This window comes from Argentina anserina, chromosome 5 (assembly GCF_933775445.1).
Source record: "Argentina anserina chromosome 5, drPotAnse1.1, whole genome shotgun sequence".
NCBI classification, from domain to species: domain Eukaryota; kingdom Viridiplantae; phylum Streptophyta; class Magnoliopsida; order Rosales; family Rosaceae; genus Argentina; species Argentina anserina.
The window spans coordinates 13,304,303-13,328,253 of NC_065876.1; the positions used below are offsets into that span (position 1 = coordinate 13,304,303).

Here is a 23,951-nt window from a genome sequence, read left to right on the forward strand (position 1 = left end):
AGTACATAAGCATCTTATTTTATGATGACATCGGGGCAAACTGGGCCTTAGGATCGGTCAAAAGTTAAAAAAAAAAACCGGAATAGTAAATCCCACTTGCTATATAAACTTACCATCTCCTTCTCTCTCTCTATTAACCCCCGAGTCTGCGTTTTCTGCTTCAACCAGTCTTCGATCACCGCCGACCTTCGCTCTTGCTCAGTCTTCTTTCTTCAACGCCACTGTAGCCATGGTACTCTCTCTCTCTCTCTCTCTCTTTCTCTCTTAGAGTCGTAAGCTTTGGGCTTTACTTCACCCTTTTGAATTCGATTTGCTGCATTCGATTCTTTGCATAATTGGGAATTTAGGGTTTGCTTGATAAGATTTGGTGACGGAATTGGGATAATGGGAGGCTTGAATAGTGCAAATCTTTGTAATCCAACAGCGCAATCTGAATCTGATCGTTTATGAAATCTGATAAACTTTTCTATCGCAAAATTAGGTTTTCGTTTCGGTGATTTTGTATACGCATTAGTAAGGCATCTGGGGATTGGATTATGGGCGTGTTGATTAGGCCAATTTGAAATTATAATGCTTGTGTTTTCAGGTCGTGCGATTCTGTTTTTAGTGCAGTACAGATTTAAGTATTGACATATGATTTTTGTTGTGATCGAGTTTCAAGAATCAGTTTTGCTTTGTCGTGATTGGTTTCCTTACTGAGATGTTTGAAATATATGAGTGAGTGAGTTTGTATTTGATGTGGATTAATGTAATTCGGCATTATGGATTACTGTGTGATATGATTGTGAGATGTTTAATGAAGTTAATGGTTAAAATATCATTCCTTTATATGGTTTCAGGTTCTTCTACAGCCAGATCCCTTTCTTAGTGAACTTACCAGCATGTTTGCGAAAAGCACCGAGAAGGGGTCCGTTTGGGTCACCTTCAAAAGATGTATGTGCACTGTGATGGAATGAGATTTTTCCTTTCAATGTTTAAATGATCTATAGTATGGTAGTATTTGAGTTGTGTGATAAAAAAGGCTAAACTTAATATTGTTATTGCAGCGTCCTTGAAGTCCAAGGTTCAGAGGAATAAAATGAAAACTGCTGGTCAAGCAATCGACTACAGATGCCTGATCCGAGCAACATATGGGAACAAGACAATTTCTACTTCCGTATGTACCTCTGTCTGACTGTCTCTTCATGTGTATAGGATACTGTTGTGCTTATATAGTCATGAAACATGGACCGAAGCATGGGTATAGGGTTATAGATTCTATTATTTCTTTGTTTGTGTTCCTGTCATTCTGGTATTGGTTGTGTGATGTACACAAAATATTGCTTGGTCAGGCTTGTATTCTCTTGAAGTTCGGTAGTTTAGTCTATTAGTTGGATAGTGAAAATTTTTCTGAGTTGTTAATGTTGCGTACAACCCTGAATGTTAAACTCATGCCTTTGTTTTTTTGTCCTGCTGCCTTGGTATGGGTAAAACGTGAGATAAATAGCCTAAATGACCATGCTTACAAATTAAGTAGGTGCACAACATGGTTTACCAACCTTTTTGTTTTATTTTGTTCTTTTGTGTAGTATTGTTTATTAATCGTTGGTATACTTGATCTTGGGACTATAAGTTTAAGTAGTTGACTAACAATCTTATCTGGAATTTGATTGAACAGGTTGGGGCAAAAGAACATCAGCGATTTCAAGCTTCTTATGCAACTGTGCTAAAGGCTCACATGACTGCTTTAAAGAAGCGGGAGAGAAAGGATAAGAAAGTGAAAAAAGGCAGTGCAAAGAAGGCGAAGACAGATCCCATGGTCCTAGCCTAATTCTCAAACATGGTCCTAGCCTAATTCTCAAACTTGATTTTTTATTTATTAAACTACGGTTGCAAAAACTGTTCTAGGATTTCCTGAATAGATATGGAAACCAAAACAAGATCATCCAGGAATTGTACAGAACAGCTTTTTGATGATATGTCATTTCTGATGGATATGGTCTTTGGTCTTTTGTTAAATTGAAATAATTTTCAGCTTTCGTATGTTTGCATAGATTTATATGATGTCAAACTGGTGTTCTGCATGGCCACCATGTCTCACAATTTCACGTGCTTCACTTTGTGAAATTTTTAACTATTTTAATCTTTGGGTTCAACTGTAAGCCACTCCAGGTTTACATAATAGACTTGGCACTTGCTTAACCTGTTCTTTTATTGATAGGCTTATGTCATGTCTCTAAAATTTATTTATTTCTCATCGGAAGTTTAGTTGCTGCTGCAATTGTAATCGTTCAATTTTTGGCTATCACACATATTCTTTCTATCTTGTACTGCACTTGCTAAATATTTTAGTTGCTACTACACGTATGTGCTTGATATTTCGTATTCTTTGAGTATATATCGATGATAAATAGGGGAATGGATTAAAGGGAAATAGAACAAACAATTCTTAAACTGTTCCGGGAGAATTACTATTCTACCCTTGTATGTGTCTTAGCCTAATAGGTTTCCTGTTAGGAGATAGATTAGCATCTCCGTAATAGATTAGGACTCCGAATCCTACGGGATTGTGGTTTTGTAATGCCTATATATAGGCCCTCATATCATTCAATAATACACAATTATTTCATCCTGAAACACGTTATCAGCACGTTGCTCTAAAACCCTGAACTTTTAGAGCCCTATTTTTTTCTCTCTCTCTCTCCTCCGCCGGCCGCCGTCGATTCCAAGCTCCGGCATCTCCTCGCCGGCGCACCTCCTGCAGCCGCCGCATCGCTGCCGCCGCACCGCAGCCCACCCCCCCCGCAAGCCCTGCACGCAGCCCCGCAGCCCCTGCGTGCTGCCCCCGCAGCCCCGCGCGCAGCCCCTGCGTGCTGCCTCCGCAGCCCCGCGCGCAGCCCCTGCGTGCTGCCCCTGCAGCCCCGCGCGCAGCCCCTGCATGCTGCCTCCGCAGCCCCGCGCGCAGCCCTTGCGTGCTGCCCCCGCAGCCCCGCGCGCAGCCCCTGCATGCTACCCCCGCAGCCCCGCACGCTGCCCTGCCCTGCAGCCCCCGCAACGCAGCCCTGCAGCCCCCGCAACGCAGCCCTGCACGCACGCACGCTACCCCGCACGCACCCCTGCAGCCCCCCCTGCTGCCCCTGCACGCAGCCTCCGCAGCCCCGCAGGGTATCCTCCGCATTCGCTCCGCAAAAACATCTTTTTGCCCCGAAAAACCCCGCATCAGAGGATTCAAAATTGCTCCTCCCGCATATATACGCAATGAACGCGAACTGCACAAGCAAACTCTTCGCTCAAGAGAAGCTACTCCCGTCTTCTCTACCCTTTTGGGCCTTTAAACTATTTCTCTTTTTTCCTTTTTATTTTCCTATTGCTTATTAAATCGTTTATTTGCACGTTTTCGTTTTCTAACTGTGTTTCACGTGCTTGCATAGGAAAAGTGATCACTCGTCGTACTATGGTGATGACATTCATGCCGAGATGGATGATACTTTTGTCATCTACATACGATTTTGATCGTACCCTCCCAAGATTTTATGTCATCAGACGAAGATCGAAAATGAATTCAACAAGCAACTTCATGCATGACGATCGATTTGCAGAGCAATTTACTTATATGCGGTCTATTTGGCAGACCAACAAGTATGTTTTTCTTAAAGTTGCTGCTTTTGAAGATATATATATATATAAATTATCGGGCTCTATTAGCCTTTTTCATGTCTTCTTTTCCGGCCTTTCTTATAACGCCGATGAGACCAAAGAGGGATATGATTCCCCTCTTGGTCGACGTTTTTCGTGTGACGGTCCTGGGGGAGTCACGTTATTATTTAAAAAGGAAGATATCGATTTCGTGTGGTCGCCTGAGTGCACCGCTGTTTTGGGTGCGATCATGAGAATCGCCGATATGCATCGATTATTTTGTGACCATATACATCACAACCCTTCTAATTCCGGTTACATACTTGAATATTTCGATTATTCGAAACCTATACAACCCTCGTTTCTTATGGATGCGTCGCCATCGCGACTGTTATTTGAATGTTTGAGTTTTCTTAAACTCATGTCTATAAACGATAATCCCAAGGTCTACGTACTCATTTATTTGAGTTGATTCATTACTCTGATGCAGCACTATTTGCTGACAAAAGATCCCAAAAATAAAGAATTCTATGGGACACACTTAAAGTGATTTAATGAACGTCTATGACGTTGTATTATCAGAGTTGACCTTGATGCATACTCCACATCCAAGAAACGCATGCCCTTTTTGGCACCTGTATCTATTTCTTGAGGGAATTTTGGAGATGGAAAAGTAACATTCTTCCATTCTCAAGTAAGCAAACATTTTTGAGCCTCAGGCTAAGGCTCCGCCCGATCCGATATGCAAGATTTTGTTGCTACGGACTTTTGATTAGTCAATCTATTTTGACTATGTTTTCTGCTTACTATTTTTCAAGTATGACGTTGGCATTGCCATGTTTCTTGTTCGACTTTAGCTTAAGTCGTCTATTGGAATTGGAAGTTTGGTTGTGTTGTATTAAATATTGGCATATTCTATAAAATTTCTCGTCTTCCTTCGACTCGTGAGAATTTTATTTGCCTTGGCTTAGCATGCATGGTCAACGTTTGCAACTCACGTGGTTTTTAAATTGGCCGCTTTTGGGTTACATGAGACCCCAATAGCACTACATTGTGATTTTGGACTTTGAAATTTGGAAAACGGACCTCGGAACGTCAAAATTGACGTCGTTTTTCCCGGTTATTGTTCCGGCGTTTCCGGAACGTTTTTTGACGTTTTACCGGCGTATTCGCCGCCTTCCGGCCATATTCCGGCGTTTCCGGCACCGCCATCCTGTTCCGGATGGCGTTCCCTGTCGGACCTAAAGTTACGGCCTCCATACCGGCCGGCTCCGGCTGCCGCCGGCCAGTTTTCCGGCACTCGGTGCCGCCGGCTTCCGACTAGTTTTTCCGACGATTTTTTTTTTCCGTCGTTTCTCGTCATGTTTTCCGCATATTTCAGCAGTTCTTGCTGCCAAGTTTTCCCAGTCCAAATTTCACCCGGTTTTGAGTTATATTGACATGGTTTTCCGGTTAATTTTCCGGTTTTCTCCAAGTCGTTTCATAGCTCAAATGATTTTATTATTATTGGTGACCACCCGCACCAATTGGATGGTTTTTACAACCCAGATCGTTTGGTATTCAACTGCTCCAATACCATGTTTTTCCAACTCTTGAGTTGAAGAATGTAGTTCTATTGCCATGTGATACATTCGATGTGATTGCCATTTGTTTCAATCCCCTCTCTTACAATATCCTACGGCGTATTGTGTAGAGAAGTTCACCGCGTTGTTGACTCTCTTAATCTTCATTTTGAGAATGTCCCGCCGTGAAATCGATAGTCTTGCTAATTGCGTAACCACCCACACTGTCCTACGGCGCAGGTAGTTGTTTTACGGATCTCGTGCGGAGATTGTGTTGTATATCTTCGTGCCTTGCTAAGTTTTAAAGGCCATACATGCCAATGATGGATTTTCATCTTGATATTTGTGTTAAGAATGGAGAGGAATAAATCTGTCAGATTTCATTGACAGTATCTTTTTCAAGCTTCGACAGTAGCTTTGTTAGCCTGCATACATCGTTTTGCTTGCCTGCAGCAGTAGCTTTATGTAACTCAAGATTCTTTGAATCATGGGTTCGGTTTTACTGTCTTCTCGGTTTTGACATGATCGTTTTTTGGTCATTTTGAACAAGATATGATGATTCGAGTTCTTTGAAATTCACATTATCATCTATTTTTCATGTTCACGAAGCGATTGGAGGACCACCTCACCCATGCTCCACACGATGAGGCCGAGCCTATCCGTGCCATGCACGGTGAGGCCGAGCCTGCCTATTTCGGCGGCTCCATGGCATTAAGGCCGTCGGTGGCGGCATCCCCTCCTTCATAGGAGCTTGTGATTCCTCCCGTGTTTTCTAATGCCTCCATGGTAATCTCTGATGCCAATCGCTCATTTTGCAAAGCTTGTTCTTTTGCTAGATTTCAAGTAAGTCCTTATTTGCTAAGGCTCCAACCGAGAACATTCTATTCTTACGAAGTATTTAAGGTGACATTAGTGGACCCTATCCAACCGAATGCGGACATTTTTCGGTATTTTTATGGTATAGGTTAAGAGCATCGACGCGTTGGTCACACGTCGCTTTGCTTTCCACAAGGAATGCTGCATTTGCTAAGTTTTTAGCTATGATCATCATACTAAGGGCTCACCACCCTTCCCATCCTCTCAAATCTATTTGAATGGATACCGTTGGAGAGTTCACCCCAACGACTTTGATGATTTCGTTTTACATGTCTACTAGGATCGTCGTTGAACATATTATTCCTCATGTTCATTCACTGCACGATCTAGCAGAGCTCGGACTTGGTTATGGGTACTAACCTGCCGATTTTTGCATGCGGATATGTAATGATGTTGCATGCAGCGACACTTATTCGTTTTAGACCCACAACTTGCCAAGCGTTTAGTGCGTACCAGATGGTTACTGGATACGATCCCAACGTTCTTTTCCTTAAACGCCTATTTGGTTAAAGTTGTTTATGTGCCTCTATTGTAGTTATCTCAATGGGTCTACTTGAAACGATTAAGCATTCTGGTTGGTTATGATTTATGAATCACCAACACTTGTCCGCTATTTCCAATCTACAACCGTTGATCTCTATCCTGCGATATTAGCAGACGGTCACTTTGATGAGACATACTTCCCGTCGTTAGAGGGAGATATGGAATGCTCCCATTCTGGTTTTTAACGCCAGGAATTGACGTGGTGTGGCACTATGTCTCATTAAGATCCCGCACTACTCAAAGTGAGCAAATGTGCAACGCATTATCGACCTCTAGAAAGTCAAAGATTCGATGCTCAATGACTTTACCGATATTGCGAAAGTGACGAGATCGCACATAAATGCTGTGATGTGCCGGTAAGGTTGAGACTCTCAGAATATGAGAGAATTTCATATGACCTGGTCCTAGCACCGTTGGCACCATCCCTGACAGTGGGAAGGAAGCCGACGATGGCACCATCGTACGCTGTGGTGTTGTCGGCGCCCGTGGCATTGCACCACAAAACAAGGGCGGCAAACGCAAAGATGGACTAGTAAGGGTCATAGCTTCGGTCTTGGCTCCTGCCTAGATGAGGGGGAGACCATTATTCTCTAGAATCAAATCTAGAAAGAAGCGAAGTGCGTAGGCACAAGTATTTCGCCCATCATCAAGAGATATCCTCTAAACATGTGTATCAACTAAGTTTCTGTGGGACGCTACAGACTCATTTTGTTGATGTTAGAGAAGAATAGAACTCTCACGAATTGATCGTATACAACGCGCGCGTGTGTTTAATGTATTGATCTCCTATGATTGATGATGTATTCGCTTATGCTCTTATTCCGTTGTAAAGCATCAACGATGAGCAACTTGACCGAAGTGGAAAGAATCAATACAGGCTGAACTAGACTTGTTATGTTAGTCGTTGTTCGTAAGTATAATGAGAAAGATGAAGTCATGCGATATACGCAGGACTTATGGCGCAAAGATTGTCTCATTATCCTAGTATTGAGTACGATGAGTTATATTCTCTCGTTATGGACATAATTGCTTTCCGCTACTTGATCAGTAGTAGTGTCCATGAAAACTGATTTGCAGCATATAATAGTGGTCATAGAATATCTGTAAAGGGATCTTGATGCAGATATGAGAGTGCCCGAGGGACTTTAAATGCCTCCAGACCACGGAGAGCTTATGTAATCAGATTGCGACGTTAGAGAGAACGTAGTACAATCGGTTGCAAGAACTCATACCCATATGTGTTCATATGAAGCTAATTCTTGATTCTCTATTCCGTCTAAGTATAGACGATGAAGAGATTCAATGAGCTATACATTCATACATGCTAGTGTTGTTAGGACACTATTGCTTTCATTATGACGTGATTAACTATGCGCCTATGCATTGTCATTGGACTTGCATTGCTTCTTTGACATGGGTTTAGTTCTACACTTAGTGAACCAACACAAATCCTATCCACACCAACGCCACCAGCAGCTCCAGCAACATCAACGTACGCCTTGGTGTAGCAGTCGACACTGGTAGCGTAGAGGATGCGTACGGTTCCGTCTTGGACCAAAATCAGTCCTTCATTGGTCCATTCCCCCATTCTTTTCGCGAAAGACACATTAAATGTGACAAATCAGAATCTGTCCAGTTTCGTAGGTCAACTTTGAACGTGACTTACAGGATAGCTCGCTCGATGAAATATGGTGAAATTGGTACCATTGGAAAGGTCTATGTGTCTACTTTCCAAGGACATCAACCTTTAGTTCATAGCTATCATATTGAGTGAGTTATGGCCGTTTTAGCAAAGTAGGACAGTCCTGTCCGGAAATTTGCAAGTCAGTCAACTTCGACAGAGCATTGTGAACTGCTCCGATCGGATGAGGTTGTGAACCTTATGTCACTGGAAAGCCACGGGTGTCTACTTTTCAGAACATTTTACGGTTCGCTGATACCTATTTTGACGAAGAAGTTATGGCCGTTTAAGTGAGTGAAGGTTCTTCTACCCGAGAATCTGATTTTCATTGCAAACTCTTGTTTTGAGTTGTTATGCAATCTTGTTTCCTAAGATCTAAGTTTGGCTAAGTATAGCATGTATGATCTAAGGATGTGTGGCTAGATTAATGATTAATCATTAGCCCAAGACTACGTTTGAGAAGCATGTAATGAACGTTGTATACGTTGTTCTTTGTACTCCATGATTATGACACTAATCAGGGGGAGTTGTTTCGTAGACTTCAGGGGGAGTCTACCTCACATGATGCTATCAAATGTAGACGGTGCATTGTGCTCTTTTTCCCTTCGATCAAGCTTTTGTTTTTACCCAAGAGGTTTTTATTTTGCTTGACAAGGTTTTTACCGAGGCAACGATGTGTGCACCATGCAACCTAGGCATGCGACACAAGGGGGAGTGTTCCGGGAGAATTACTATTCTACCCTTGTATGTGTCTTAGCCTAATAGGTTTCCTGTTAGGAGATAGATTAGCATCTCCGTAATAGATTAGGACTCCGAATCCTACGGGATTGTGGTTTTGTAATGCCTATATATAGGCCCCCATATCATTCAATAATACACAATTATTTCATCCTGAAACATAAACGAGTTATTTGCCTTCACTCTGAAAACATAATCAAAATTGACAAAAGTACTAAAATGGCTTCTAAATAAGAATTTTAGGTATTAAATTGTCTGTTTTCATACATTTCGAATTCCGGCCTCCTCAGACTCCCCCCTCGCTTCATTATATATACACGATAAGGGGGTGCTACACTTCAAAGCAATTTGCCGCAAAAAGATATCCCAAACTCTGATACCAATCATACCATGTCGTCCAAGAGTGAAATCCCTCCTGCCGAAACTATGCCATCAAACCCTGAAAAGCCTGCTGCAACAACGTCGTCCACATCGCAGGGTAAGAAGTTTATAACCTTGAAGAGCTTCGATAACGAGACTTTTGAGGTTGAGGAGATGGTGGCCCTTGAATCGCAGACAATCAAACACATGGTGGAGGATGACTGCGCCGACAATGTCATCCCTCTGCCGAACGTGTCAGGTTCCATTCTAGCCAAGGTTATTGAGTATTGCCGGAAGCACGTAGAGGAGAGGACCGCCGAAACCGGCAGCGCCGGCAAAGACTCTCTCAAAGCTTGGGACGCCGAGTTCGCCAAAGTCGACCAGAATGTACTCTTTGATCTCATATTAGCGGCCAACTATCTGAATGTTAAAGAGCTGCTGGACTTGACTTGCCAGACAGTGGCGGACATGATCAAGGGAAAAACTCCCGAGGAGATTCGCGGTATTTTCAACATCACGAATGACTTCACTCCAGAGGAGGAAGAAGAGGTTCGAAAAGAGAATCAATGGGCTTTTGAGTAAAACTAAGATTCGATGTTTTTGCTTCTAGGGTTTTTCAATTTATTTCTAGAAATTTATTGTTTTCGCTTCTAGGGTTGATACTTGATAGTGAAGAGTTGCTAGCTAGTCTTTGAGTTGGTTGCTTGCATTGAACCATATCGATTTATATTAGTTAGAATTTGATGAATTGTTCTGTTTGCTTTTGGAATGATTACCGTAACGTACAACGTATAGTCGTATACTAATAGTTTGTCTTGTACGTCATCTTCAATTGTTTACCCAACTCTATTATAAATTGTCTTATAAGAGCATGCTACATTTCTCATAATTGAATAACTTTTGGTGTGTAAATTTCATGGTTCTTAAGTCTGGTTTCGATTAATAGGCCAGAATGGTAGAAAGCATACTTTCAATAAACGTCCCCCTAGTCTCATGAAGAAAAGGCGTCGTTCTAATCGAAAAAAAAAAACTCAGATTATTAGAACTCTGCACACTTGCGTTTGGAATATTTCGAGTTACCAATCCCACACTGAAACACAGTGATTATATAACACAGATTCGTAAATTATCGGTCGTCCCTTTGGGCACATCCGACGATTGGTGGTCAGTGGTTCGGTCCTTGGATCACCGAGACTGGATGCAGTTGACAAACTGATATTGATGGTCACCACATGTTTGATAAAATGCGTGTGAGACCTGCATCTTGCTTTTTTATTCCCTAATGCATTTGACTGATTGACTTGAGCATAACTATCGATCTGCTCATGCTGGCCATTGCTGGGTTTAAAACCTTAAGGTATATACTTAAGGCCTTCGGCACCATTTGTTGTGAAGCAAACTAAGTTAGTGACTAATGGTTATCGTGTGGCGAAAAGTTAGACAATTAAGCTGATGAGAACTGGAGTATATTATATGATCCTAGATTGTTCTCCTGCGAGAGCCATGTTTACATATATAGATTGAATGCTGAATTTCACTTTCTTGATTTCAAAGCTGGAACCATGTTTATCGCAGCAATTGTTTTACAGTATGCATGCAATATTGCATTTAAAGTTACTTTCTGAGCCATTTGTCTGCTTTGTAGGTCTTGTACCTATCTTTCAGTTCATCTCCATTGCAGCTTCAAAGTCACTGAAGCTTCTCCTCAGCAGAAGCGTGAGTCGATGCAGTTGATGGAACAATGGTGATACTCGCCGCTTCTTCATATTGACTCCGGACTCCGGAGCATCCATGCCTGAAATTTGGATGCTCGCTCTTTAAGTATGAAGTTGGGTCATTTTTCATCTCATTGTTCGGTGACTTCGGTCACACACTTAGGCTGGAAGTGAGTTCAAGGAAGGCCTGCTCGCTGCAGGGGATTGTGATGCCACCCATGGGATGATCGTATCCATATTCTTCTTCAGCTTGACTCAGCAAATCCATGAATGAAGGTTGGTTCAAGTATGATATTGGAATCACAAATCGGTTCTTCTGGCTCTCTCCAACATAGACTGCAAAACAGCCTTTAGGGATTTCTAAGGTCTTTGAAGCTGTCTGGTTTCCATTAGATAGTGATCGAATAAGAATCTTCTTGGGGCTTGATATTCTGGGCAGGCGGAAACCCATGGTATGTGTATGACTGTATTCTCAAGTGGATATTCTAAGGAAAGACTTGGAAAGGATTTGGGAAAGACAGAAAGCTTTGATGTTCTGTGAATGAGAGGATTGTGTTACTGATCATGAATTCAAATGTCTATATTTATAGATGAAGAAAGGGTTTTCGGAAGATCATCTGGTTCATGAAATAAGTGGTTAGTGTTGGATTCAATGAGGGACACTATCTTCTTTCAAATCAAGAAATCACATGGGTTTGTCTCGTCGTTCAGGTAACACATCCCTCAAGCAGATGCATATGCTGCTGTTTTTTTTTTTCTCTCCAGCATCTTGTCCTACTTCCTTGAGATGACAGAAAGAAGGGCCACAAGTTTCAGTACTGAGTTACCTGTTTAATAAAATCTATTAGGTAATAGCCATGATTCAGACTTGGACATCTCTCCAGCACTGGACCGCTGGTGAATAATATTTCTTTACAGACAAGAATATGTGTTGACCAAGCCAGCCTAGCATGTGGTCTTGCTGCTTCATGTATGGTATCTCTGATCTCCAGTTTCCACCGAGTAAGTATTTCATTTTTTTTGTCAAATAAAAAAAGTCAATTGATTATCAGCCATGATGAGCTAATAACACAGATCTTGATTTAATATTTAAATATCAGTTTCAGCTATTTGTTGAAATCCTAGTGTTGAGACATTATAATGGTTTGAAGTTACTGATTTAAACCAATTAGAAACTAGTATTTTTGATTAAGTAAAGCCAATTGGAAATTTGCATAAAGTTTGAAATTACTGATTTAAACTTGACTTGTTTCAACTACATAAAGCATCGCAAACTCTAAAACACGGTTGACACTTGGGAATTTTCAAAGATATTTTCCCCATTTCTCTATCTTCAACAGAATCTATAATTTTTACATGCATCAACACCTTGGTTTAATGCCTCAAAACAATTTCTTACATTCATACCTCATGAATTGCTTGCGTTAGAATCATCCTGCTCGGAATGTGTATTGGTTTATATGAGAAATAGTAGTTCTGACCAAATGCTTACTAGTATATTTAGATGTTGAGAATCTTTAGTGCAGTTGAGAGAAGTTGTCTCTCTCCAAGGATTGTCCAGTAGTGTATTCAAGTATAAAAATTCCAGAGTCTGTTAGAGCGTGCACTTGGTCATGGAATTCGGGGTATCATTTCCCTGCTAATTTATTCTCAGGGAAAGATTACAGCTCTTTTTATGCACTCCATTTTTCAATATTCTCATGCTTTTATTCGTAAACGTGGCGTCAAGTATTTTCTTAATCTTTTAGTGCTTTTCAAGATCACCAGTCAGACCTTTAGTTTTTGGTTTCTTTCTATTTTTCTGTAATGTTGGTGTTCCTTGATAACATACTCTCTACCTCTACCCTGCTTGTTACAAACTGATATGAGATGTTCTTGTGAAAAATAATTTACGTAGTAATGATTTTGGTTTTGCAATTATTCTTTGCAAACTATAGATGCACCTTTGACTTCGGTCAGGTATTTTTCAAAAGTAATAGTTTTGTAAGAAATTTCATCTTGCAGTTCTTAACTAATGATAGGTCTGTCTTAGCAGGGATAACTAAAGTGGAATCATGTATGTTATAAACTAAGATGTCACAGTGATAAAGTGATCTGGGATTCACATCCAAAACCAATTGGCAATGGATGGAGTGGCCCAAACCCTTATAAACCCACAAGCTAGGTTCAAATTCCCAATGTGGGATTTATATTCTCAACACGCCCCCGCACGTGTGGCGAATTTTCAAGCCATACACGTGGACAACATTTTGGGTGACGTAGAGTCCGTGTGGCCATTTGGGCTTCACACGTGGACGTGGGTAACCCGCTCTGATACCATGATAAAGTGATCTGGGGTTCACATCCAAAACCAATTAACATGGTATCAGAGCGGGTCCCTCTCCAGTCGCGCCTCCAATCTTTCGTGGGCCTGAGTTGGGTGCCACTTTGTCATGCCATCGGAGGATTTCCGATTGGATGGCCACTAAGTGTCGTTGGTTACTGGACTTTAGTTTCTTTCATCCCAGTATGTGGGATGTTAATCTGTCACGTGCAGACCTAAAAATTAGGTTGCACGTGAGGGGGCGTGTTGGAGAGGAGAGATCCCACATCTAAGAAGTGACAAAAAAAATAAAGCTTGTAAGTGGCTGGATAATAACCAATTGTACCGAGGCCTTTTGTGATTAAAACTCAACACCTGTGAGGTGGCTAAGTTGGGACAATATCGGTACAGTTGGTCCACGGGCCACGCTTGTCACTGTTTAACACAGTAATGAATTTTAAGTGATAAGTACATGTTATGCATTAAGAAACAACTTTGAGAGAATTATGAAGATGTTGTGATGAATAACTAAAGTGAAATTATCAGTTCTATCTGCCAGAAGTCGAGCCATATCATGTGAGTATACATTTAATCATCACAAGTTAGGTTTTGCCCTTTTGGGATGGTGAGGCAATCAGGGAAAGGAGCAAGTAAATAATGAAAGACCGAAAAATTTGTTGAGGATTTTTTCCCTTACTTTTCTTGATTGCAGTAAAGAATTTTACAAGGGATTGAAATACAGAATACGGCAAGTTCATATTTGGGTCCTGATATTGGACCAATTGTTATGGACACTCGTGTTGTCATTTGTCTGCTCCACAAATTTAGTATCTTCATGCTTAGCTTGAAGCAGCTTCAGGGTTTCCAAAGTTTTCCTCGGACAGGTGTGAGGCCATTTGGTTGGATGATCAAAGCATAGACTCGTTTTCATCTGGAAACGACAGGGAGTTTTGAAATGATGAGGTTTCGGATCCAAGATCCACATCATTAGTATCCCATCACACACTGAGGCGGGAAGTGCAATCAAGGAAGGTGTCCTCACTGCAAGGAATTGTGAGACCACCCATTGGATGATCATATCCATATTCTTCTTCAGCTTGACTCAGCAAATCCAGGAACAGAGGTTGGTTCAAATATGATACTGGAATCACAAATCTCTTCATCTGTTTCTTTCCAACGTATACTGCAAGATACCCTTTTGGGACATCTAAGGTCTTAAAAGCAGATAGAGAGTGAATAAGACTTTTCTTGGCATTGACAATTCCAGGCAACCGGAATCCCATGTTTCTTATGGTTGAAGAAAGCGGAAAAGGATTCAAAGGACTTGGGAAATGGAGAAGGTTTTGGATCCAAGGCAAGAAAAAACTTGACTTGCTGATCTCAAATCATCAGTGTATAAATAGAAGATGCAAGGGTTATGGAAAATCTTTGAATGAGTGGTGAAGACATACTATCCGTTTTGCTATATGAAATGAGTGGCGAAGATGTGCAGCAATGAGGGACGGTAGCTTGTGAAAAATCAAGAGATCACATGGGTATGTCTCGCCATTGATGAAACTTTGTTGTAGAAATATCCTTCCCTACCTCATTGCAAGAGAGACAGAAAATGGACCACGACAAGTGAAATCTCTATCTAATAAGAAGACTTCAGATCTGTGCATTTCTACCCAGCACAGATGATTGGAGTAGCTCTACAGACAAGAATCTGTGGTACTATAGTATATACTGGATCAACAATTCTAGGCCAGCATGTGGGCTTATGTAGTTATGTTGTTTCATTTCTGTCTCCAGTGACAACAAGCTGATGAGGTGTTTGGACTGCATGATCAATCTAAAAAAATAAAGACTTCCAACCATGACCAGAAATCCCAACAGGTACAGATTTTAAATTTTAAAGCTTGTCATTCAAATATATATATTTGAGGACGAGGAGAATAGATAATTATAATTTGATTGATCGATCTTAATGTTTATTTATTGTTTTGAGAAACTTGTACTACATAAGAAGATTGGAAACTGTAAATCTGCTGAAGTACTCAAAAAGTAGTAGACATGAAAATGACCAAAAGAAACTTCAAAAGAGAAAAATATAAAATTGCAAAGTAATATTCCAAAAATCTATTGTCAAATAGTACAAGGTTATGTACAATAGACAGTTTCCTTATGTATTTTTTCCATTAGTTAGTTTACAACAATTTTGTACAATGATCCTCATATTTTACTACGGCTCATATAGCTGCTGTAAGAAAAGATGTAATCTATGACAGATTTTATCTTTACAGTATATCTTTCGCTAGTTAAACATTAGTATGTCGATTAGAAGTGCCAACCGAAAGTACTAGTTTGAAATGCTGAAACTACAAACATTAGGACTGTTTCTAGATCATATGAGTTGAAGTGGACATAAATTTGCTAGGTACCTTGATGAACAAGGTAAAGTAAATACCTAGGGAATTGCATAGTTAAGAATAAAAAAAGCCATGAGATGAGGAATTAAATATGATACTTATTACCACATTTTCTTGTGAGACTCAAAATTGAATTATACATGGGACTAAAACGGTCAAGTAAGACAAAATTTGACCGTGGTTGAATTCTAATTTCTAAACTCGAGTCATGATGTTGGGGTAAATATGGTTTATGCGAGGTTATGATATCTCTGCTCCAAAAACTTTGTATCTTTCGGTCTATCTTGCAGACAATTTGAGAATTGCAGAAGTTTCCTAGTCAGCAGTAGACTCTGTCTATCCCTTTGATGATCAAGATTTGCCTCTTCTTATGTGATTCAGCAGCGAGTTCTGGAACGAGGATGATTGTGATCCCAGGTTGAAATGACAAGCATTTACTCACACACTTAAGCGGGAGGTAAGGTCAAGGAAGGTGTCTGCACTGCAAGGAATAGTGATACCACCCATTGGATGGTTGTATCCAAATTCTTCTTCAGCTTTACTCAACAGATCCTGGAATAAAGGCTGGTTTAAAATAGAGATTGGAATCACAAATCTTTTCTTCTGACTCTCTCCCACATATACCGCGAAAAAGCCTTTTGGGATTGAAGTTGTCTTAGCAATTCCAGGAAACCGCAAACCCATGATTTATATATTCCCAAGTGGAGGAAGAAAAATAATTATAAGGACTTGGGAAAAGAAAGAAAGCTGTGATGCTTAGGAAGGAGAAGACTTGAGTTTCTCATGAACTGATCTTCCCTATTTATATATAGCTAGCTGTAAGGTTATGTGGAACTTCATCTTGTACGTGATTGATTGGTGAATACGCTGAAGTAAGGGACACTAGCTTGTGAGAAACCACATGGGTTTGTCTTCCTACTGAAGTTCTTCATACCTCAAGGGCATTTCACATGCAAATGGTACCAAAACTGTATCCTTGTCTTGAATCATGATTCCCTGCCTCCCTTTGGAGTCCCTACATAAAATGAGCTGAGAATCTCCATCAGTTATTTGATACATGAAATGAGTGGTGAAGCTGGCACTAGTTGGTGACACTAGCATGCGAGAATCAAGAAATAGATTGTGTGCCATGTCTTTCACGGTTATTTTGCATATGCTGATGTTCTGAAATCTATGATGTAAGAACATCTGTCCCTATCTCCTATACATAACAAAAAGCTCATTAACTAGTGCTGCCTCACAGACATGAATTGCTGCTGCTGATAATATATTTTCATGATGGGTCCGGAATATACAGGGTTAACCATTTGCTCTCTGTGTGATTTATGATCCGTTCATAATAGTATCACCAGATGGAGGTCTATCGTCTTATTTGGTGAAATCCTATAACATTCAGTTGTTGGTCAAGCTTGACAAGAAAACCGTACAGGTATGAATTTATACTTGTATATAGTTGACATCAGTTTCAAGGACCAGATTGTGGTGGTGCTGATCATAGGGATGACCAGTCTGCTGCTCTTGTATCAGCATATTGTAGTGTATTACAAGTGTTACAGCTGCAAAACATAAAAATGCCAGATGCAAGTTCCATTACCGCAACTTGATATATCATTCATCAGATACAAGGACATGCTGGTGAACTGGATATCATGTTGGACCAGGTGAATGACTTGATTGATTTAAAAGCAAATGAGTTCTTGAAAAGGCTTGAAGCTGCTAGGTGACTTGTTTTCAATAAAATTTCATATGTGGTACTGTTATAAATGCGTATGTGAAGATTGCTTTGCGGGTATTAAGGAGTTTGAGTTAGTTCTTAAGAAACTGTTACGCCTTGCATATGCATCAGATGTGCGTGGTACTAGCATAGTGCAAAAGTGTTCAGTGTTTCAGCAAAACAAGTATGGAATATACAGACAGACATAGGTTTGGTGTCAGCAACTAAAGCAGGTATATTTATATTTTTTTCAAATGAATTTTGCTTGTGAACATCTGTGAATCTGGAGATATTGTGAACAGAAGATCAGGTCAAATTTAAGAGTTCGTCTTTCAGAGTTTTGCCACTGTGTTTAATGTTGGTTAATCATGTAGAGTTGGAAACTGTCAGAGGATGAAGAGCTCACTCTAAGTATTTTTTTTTTAAAAGGCAAGAATATTTTGCAGGATTGGAAGTATATTATTTATATTCCAACAGTTCTGGAGAACAAGGAAGTTTTACATGGAGTGCAAAATACAGAACTCGGCCGCCATTGTGTTCAAAATTGTTGTCTAGAATTTGAGATGAATTGCTTTGAAGAGTTCATGCAATTGAGAAGTCATGATTTGATTCTTCTTCAACTTTGGACATCTTTCTTTTCAGGTCGGAAGCAGCTTGACGAAATAAAGCAGATTTCTCCTTGGTGCAGAGGTGATGTGGTTCAGTAGATGATGAGAATTATCAACCACGTAGGCACTTCTTCAACTTGAATCAGCAGTGAGTTTCCAAATGATGATGTTTTGGATCCAAGATATCCTCTTCATTATGTCACACACTTAGGCGGGAAGTGAGATCAAGGAAGGTATCTTGACTGTAAGGAATTGTAATACCACCCATTGGATGATGGTACCCAAATTCTTCTTCAGCTTTACTCAACAAATTCTGAAACAAAGGTTGGTTCAAATATGATATTGGAACCACAAACCGCTTCTTCTGGCTCTCTCCAACATAGACTGCAAAATAGCCTTTTGGGATATCTGATGTCTTTGTGCTGGCAATTCGAGGCAATCGGAAGCCCATTCTTTCTGTATTTTTATGTGATTGAAGGCCGAGCAGAAGAAAAAGGAACTGTTAAACAGAGAAAGCTTTGATGCTTGTTGCAAGGAAAGAGTTGAGTAGAGTTGAGTTGTTGAGGAAACCAGTCATCTATGTGTGTATATATAGATGAAAGGATATGTGGAAAATCATCAGTTACATGAAATGATTGGTGAAGAGAAACTGAGATGGGACTCATCCAGTTGGAGACATCAGCTTGTGAGAATTCACATGGAGTTGTCTTACTGGACCACTTCATCACCCATTAAATTTCACATGAAAATGTGTGATGATCAAAGATGGTAGCATTGTGGGGTAGATCAACTCTAATCTTGCCCAACTCTGATAATTGATGTTGCTTACAGACAGGAATTTGTGGTGCTGATAACACAAGTTTTCTTGTGGCCGGATATAAATGGATGCTATATCTTGATTGGGAGCACCCAGCCAGCCTAGCGTTTGATTTTTTGTTTGATCTGTGATTTGTGATCTGTAGTTTCAACAGGCTGAGGGAGTACTTTGTTTCATGTGGTCAACCTAGGAAATTCTTCTGTTTCACTGTTTGTCATGCATTACACGTAAAGCATACGTACAGGTACTGAATTGCTTATATGTTATACCATCAAGCTAACTGCTCAAACACCAGAGTTGAGGGACGTTGATGTTTTCATGAATAACTATTTAAATTGCAAATTCCGAAAGCTTACACATCTGACATCTCTGTCTGTTTTGCTGCTGAATCGATTCAGCTGCAACGTCTTTGTTTTTTTTTTTTTTATATTCTTGAATATGGTTGGTGAGGTGCTTGAGGCATCAGTCAAACAGAATGATATGGTAATAAAATTGTTTTTTGGTTATATCATATCTTCATACTGTGAATCATCAGTATCTTTCTGTTAGCTTCCTATCCAAGGAACGTACCAGCCAGATTATGAATTGACTATTAACTTGCTATGATGCTATCAAAGAAAACATACCTGATGATGAATTGAAGAAAAGAGATAAATAGTTGCTAGATTGTATATATTAACATAAATTAATAAAATTTAAATTACGGAATGATTCATTTTTGGCCTTCGAAATTGAAATGAAGGTACAAACTATGTGTAATAGAGAATGAAATGCCATCAAACCAAAAAAAAAAAACAGAGAGAGAATGAAATGCCAACAATATGAGTGTTCTCTGACGCAGTCATTGTGCATAATATTTCAGGTGTTTTTCTGTTTCTCAGTCAAGAACATTTAATTGCAGGGATCAATTGGAGGGACTTCTTTATTTTTGTACTGTACAAAATATACAATGTTTGAGCTTCGAAATGGGAAGCACAGCAAGCTAGCCAATTTCTCTGAAATATAGATAACGGCTGCATCGTTTCCATGCATGCCTTTGTGGCTCAGGCCATCGACAGCATTCTACCTTAAATGACTCTTATAGGTTTGAGGTAGTACATTCAACTTCCTTGACTGGTTAATTAGAAAGTCACTACCTTACTTGTTCGTATATATAGTTCATTCTTTGTAAGCAATCTCTGATGAAGCTAAGTCAATACTTGGAATAATGGGGATATCTTCTCCCATTTGTTAAATCAGTTGCTGGAACTCAACTATCCAGCATTTCACTGATTGCATATGTTTTCTTGTATTCACTTTATATTGTAGACTGTGGTACAAATAATTACCTTGCTAGCTAGTCTAATATATTTTAGTCTCTGAGTTTGTCATGCGTCTCTGCATATCCTTAAACTAATGGATTCATAAGCCATTAGAAATATGATTTTCATTTGATGCTGTTAAATAAGCCTCGCCTTAGTATTATTTCCTTGTCAAATTTTGCTAGGATTTGGTAATTCGTAGTTGTAGTCTTCTAGACCGGTATGAGAAATACAACAAAAATTTCAATTTAGCAAAATTAATGACAACTAATTAAAAAGTTGATCAGGATATAATAATATATAATTTGAAATAGATTGTAAATTCCAATGATTTTTCTTCAGGACAAGAAAATGTTACATTCAGAATTTGGAGGCAAGAACTAGCTATAGATTTTTGTCTTGGATAGTCCATGCAGTCTCACATTCTTCACCTGTTTCATGAATCATGAGATATTGATTCTTCCTTATTCTTATCAGCTCAGAATCACCTTATAATATCCAGATGTCGTTCCCCCTCGGCGCAAGAGGCGGAGTCATTCAGTAGATGATGAGTTAGCTTCTTCTTGAGCTTGACTCAGCTGTGAATTTCCAAATGATGATGTTTTGGATCCAACTCCACTTCATTAGTGTTCTCGACTCACACACTAAGGCGGGAAGTAACTTCAAGGAAGGTGTCTTGACTGCAAGGAATAATGATACCACCCATGGGATGATGGTATCCAAATTCTTCTTCAGCTTGACTCAGCAGATCCTGAAATAAAGGCTTGTTCAAGTATGATATTGGAACCACAAACCGTTTCTTCTGGCTCTTTCCAACATAGACCACAAAGTGGCCTTTAGGGATATCTGGCGTCTTTGTGTTAGCAATTCGAGGCAATCGGAAACCCATGGTTTCTATAGACTGAAGTGATCAAAGAAGGGAGAAAAGAAATCGAAGGACTTGGGAGACAGGGCTTAGATGAAGAAGAGTTGAGTTGCTCATGAAGCTGATCATGTGTGTGTATATATAGGTGAAATGGTATGTGGAAAATCATCTGTTACATGAAATGAATGGTGAAGAAGAAAAGAGATGGGCTCCAATTAGGAACACTAGCTTGTGAGTCACATGAGCAACTTCAGCCCCACTGTATATGCTTGGTTAGAAACACATTCCCTACCTCCCATGGTGATGTAGCAGAGACAAGAACAAGACTAGCTACCACAAGTTTTATCATATATCTAACAAGCGATATATGTTAGGTAAGCTTGGCTATGATGAGAGGTTGCAATAATTATCTGGTGGTCGGTAAAGGACTATCATGTTGACATGTTGTACCAGCAACAAAATTTATTTGAGGGAGTCGACTATGCAATAACCTCCCTTCCTTTGAATTTGCATGTTAAAAATCTGCACTGTATTCATCTACGTACGTACATCCTCCTTAACTGCCTCGCTTCAAGCACAATGTTAATTGATAGGAAGTATACTCTTACTCTATGTACATCTCAGAACATGAGGTCAAAACTTGTAACATGATCTTCATGTTCGTACAAAGAGTAGAAATATATTAACTTGTAAGGGTGCCTGAAGGAGTGATAGTTTGTTAGATTATAACCCCTAATAACCTTACTCCCATAGAAGAGCACGTGAGTCGCACGTACTGTTTTGAAATAGCTGTGTTCTAGAGATCCCACATCGAGAAACAGAAACTACAGTAGCCTGCTCATATATGCTAAGGAAGCAATAGAGCTCGTCCCTTCGGGGACATCCGATAAAATTGGAACGATACAGAGAAGATTAGCATGGCCCCTGCGCAAGGATGACACGCATAAATCGAGAAATGGTCCAAATTTTTTTTCCGCTCTTTTCCCTTCTCTCTATGATTTCACCTGCTTTTCAGAGCTTTTTGCATTCTGGGCTTCTGTTTTCCTTCCATTATCTTTGCTTTTTGTGACTTAGAATGATCAGTGGCTCTGGTCATTCAGCAATTTATGATGCATATCACAAGCTGAGGTTTGATGCTCACAACCTGTTCGATGAAATGCGTGTGAGATCCTCTTCCCTTTCTAATGCTTACTTGAACTCACTCTTCCATTACATTATGTGTAATTCTTGGGTTTGAGATTAGAATTCTAGTATATGACTTATCGAGCTACTTGAACATGGCTGTTTCTTCTTGCATTGTGCTCTCATTTGTTTTGATGGCTATGTAGGTTGGCTCAACTTTGTTACATCAATAATCTTCATATTCATATCCTATAACATGTAAGTCATCCCAGTAAACATGTGGGAGTGAGGAAGTATTCACCATTGTTGATTTCGGATGCCAAATACGGTGTTAGCTTTGAACCATTTATTTTGTGTAAATCTACTGCGAGTCAGTGACTAATGGTAATGGTGTGGCGAAAAATAAGACAAGTAAGTCGATGAGAGTTGTAGTGTATTCTTTGAGATATGTTTACATGGGTTTGAACACATAAATTCACTCCCTTTCAGTTCAAAACTAGAACTGTGATTGTTGCACCAATTGTTGTTGAAGATGCATATTGTAAATTTGTCTGCTTCATGACTTGTGTATCTTTCAATTCAGCTCCTATTGCATCTTCAAACTCACGGAACTACAGAAGCGGTGATTCCTTTCAGTTGGTAACCGATCAGGGCCTCGCTTCCTCTTCATCTTGACTCAGCAGCATGATCTGAAATTCTGATGCCATTTGAATATGTAGTTGGATCCCATATTCATTACATCAATCAGTTACACACTCAGGCTAGAAGTGAGATCAAGGAAGGTGTCTTCACTGCAGGGGATAGTGATACCGCCCATTGGATGATCGTATCCATATTCTTCCTCAGCGTGACTCAGCAAATCCGTAAATGAAGGTTGGTTCAAGTATGATATTGGAATCACAAATCGCTTCTTCTGGCTCTCTCCAACATAGACTGCAAAATAACCTTTTGGGATATCTGAGGTCTTTGAAGCTGTCTGGCTTCCATTAGAAAGAGATCGAGTAAGAATTCTCCTGGTGTTTGAAATTCTTGGGAGCCGGAAACCCATGGTTTCTATATTCTCAAGTGGATAAACAATACAAAGGACTTGAATGGATCTAAGAAAGAGAGGAAGCTTTGATGTTTGATGAGAGGATTGAGTTACTGATCATTAATTCATGTGTCTATATTTATAGATGAAGAAAGGGTGATTGGAAGATCATTAGCTACATGAAATCAGTGGTTAAGATTGGCACCAATGAGGGACACTATCTTGTTTCAAATCCTAAAATCACATGCGTTGTCTCATCGTTCACATTATTCATCCCCAGCAGATGCATATGGTGCTGTTCTTTTTATAGATCATATTTTCCTACCGCCATGAGTTGAAAGACAAAACAGGTAGTACAAGAACTGAGGTATGTGTCTAATAAAGCAGATTAGACAAAGACTCATAGGAGTCATGATTCAGACTTACACTTCTACACAGGATTGCTGAATGATGCTATTACGGACAAGAATTGGAGGCTCCCCAAGTGAGCCTAGCATGTGGTTTTGTTGGTTCATGTATGATATCTATGATTTCAATTCCAACAAGATGAGGAAGTTATTCGTCAAGTCAGTCAAGAAACGTCAATTGATGGACGATGGTCGACTGTGACATGAAAACAACACAGGTATTGATTTTAATATTTGAAGAGCAGTTCTAGCTATTCATTGTCATCCCAGTGGTGAAAAATTTGTGC

The 23,951-nt window shown here is 39.9% G+C and overlaps 4 protein-coding genes, 1 non-coding gene and 1 pseudogene across 5 annotated transcripts; 3 read left to right on the forward strand and 3 right to left on the reverse strand.

Moving 5' to 3' along the window:
* Window positions 1-108: 108 nt before the first annotated feature.
* On the forward strand, window positions 109-2,018 carry LOC126796194 (signal recognition particle 14 kDa protein). The gene is made up of 4 exons (XM_050522958.1): window positions 109-232; window positions 840-933; window positions 1,047-1,156; window positions 1,658-2,018. Exons 1-4 carry the CDS (start codon window positions 230-232, stop codon window positions 1,808-1,810), a joined length of 360 nt encoding a protein of 119 aa, XP_050378915.1. The 5' UTR covers window positions 109-229; the 3' UTR covers window positions 1,811-2,018.
* Window positions 2,019-9,405: 7,387 nt separating this feature from the next.
* LOC126796190 (SKP1-like protein 1A) lies at window positions 9,406-9,957 on the forward strand. Its single transcript, XM_050522955.1, has one exon. It carries the CDS (start codon window positions 9,406-9,408, stop codon window positions 9,955-9,957), a length of 552 nt encoding a protein of 183 aa, XP_050378912.1.
* Window positions 9,958-14,390: 4,433 nt separating this feature from the next.
* On the reverse strand, window positions 14,391-15,028 carry LOC126796201 (auxin-induced protein 15A-like). The gene has a single exon (XM_050522967.1). It carries the CDS (start codon window positions 14,673-14,675, stop codon window positions 14,391-14,393), a length of 285 nt encoding a protein of 94 aa, XP_050378924.1. The 5' UTR covers window positions 14,676-15,028.
* A 1,210-nt stretch (window positions 15,029-16,238) lies between these two features.
* LOC126796193 (auxin-responsive protein SAUR32-like) lies at window positions 16,239-18,637 on the reverse strand (annotated as a pseudogene).
* A 3,335-nt stretch (window positions 18,638-21,972) lies between these two features.
* On the forward strand, window positions 21,973-22,075 carry LOC126796551 (U6 spliceosomal RNA). Its single transcript, XR_007672393.1, has one exon. It is a non-coding gene; the product is annotated as a U6 spliceosomal RNA (small nuclear RNA).
* A 741-nt stretch (window positions 22,076-22,816) lies between these two features.
* Window positions 22,817-23,929, reverse strand: LOC126796200 (auxin-induced protein 15A-like). The gene has a single exon (XM_050522966.1). The coding sequence runs from the start codon at window positions 23,273-23,275 to the stop codon at window positions 22,976-22,978; it is 300 nt and encodes a 99-aa protein (XP_050378923.1). The 5' UTR covers window positions 23,276-23,929; the 3' UTR covers window positions 22,817-22,975.
* Between the last annotated feature and the right edge of the window lie 22 nt (window positions 23,930-23,951).

Excerpts from the sequence above, each read along its gene's own strand:
- LOC126796200 (XM_050522966.1), bottom strand. The coding sequence starts at position 23,275 with ATGGGTTTCCGGCTCCCAAGAATTTCAAACACCAGGAGAATTCTTACT.
- LOC126796190 (XM_050522955.1), top strand. The coding sequence starts at position 9,406 with ATGTCGTCCAAGAGTGAAATCCCTCCTGCCGAAACTATGCCATCAAAC.
- LOC126796194 (XM_050522958.1), top strand. Across the intron at positions 934-1,046 it reads TTGGGTCACCTTCAAAAGAT|CGTCCTTGAAGTCCAAGGTT; the intron begins GTATGTGCACTG and ends TTGTTATTGCAG. Across the intron at positions 1,157-1,657 it reads ACAAGACAATTTCTACTTCC|GTTGGGGCAAAAGAACATCA; the intron begins GTATGTACCTCT and ends TTGATTGAACAG.
- LOC126796201 (XM_050522967.1), bottom strand. The coding sequence starts at position 14,675 with ATGGGATTCCGGTTGCCTGGAATTGTCAATGCCAAGAAAAGTCTTATT.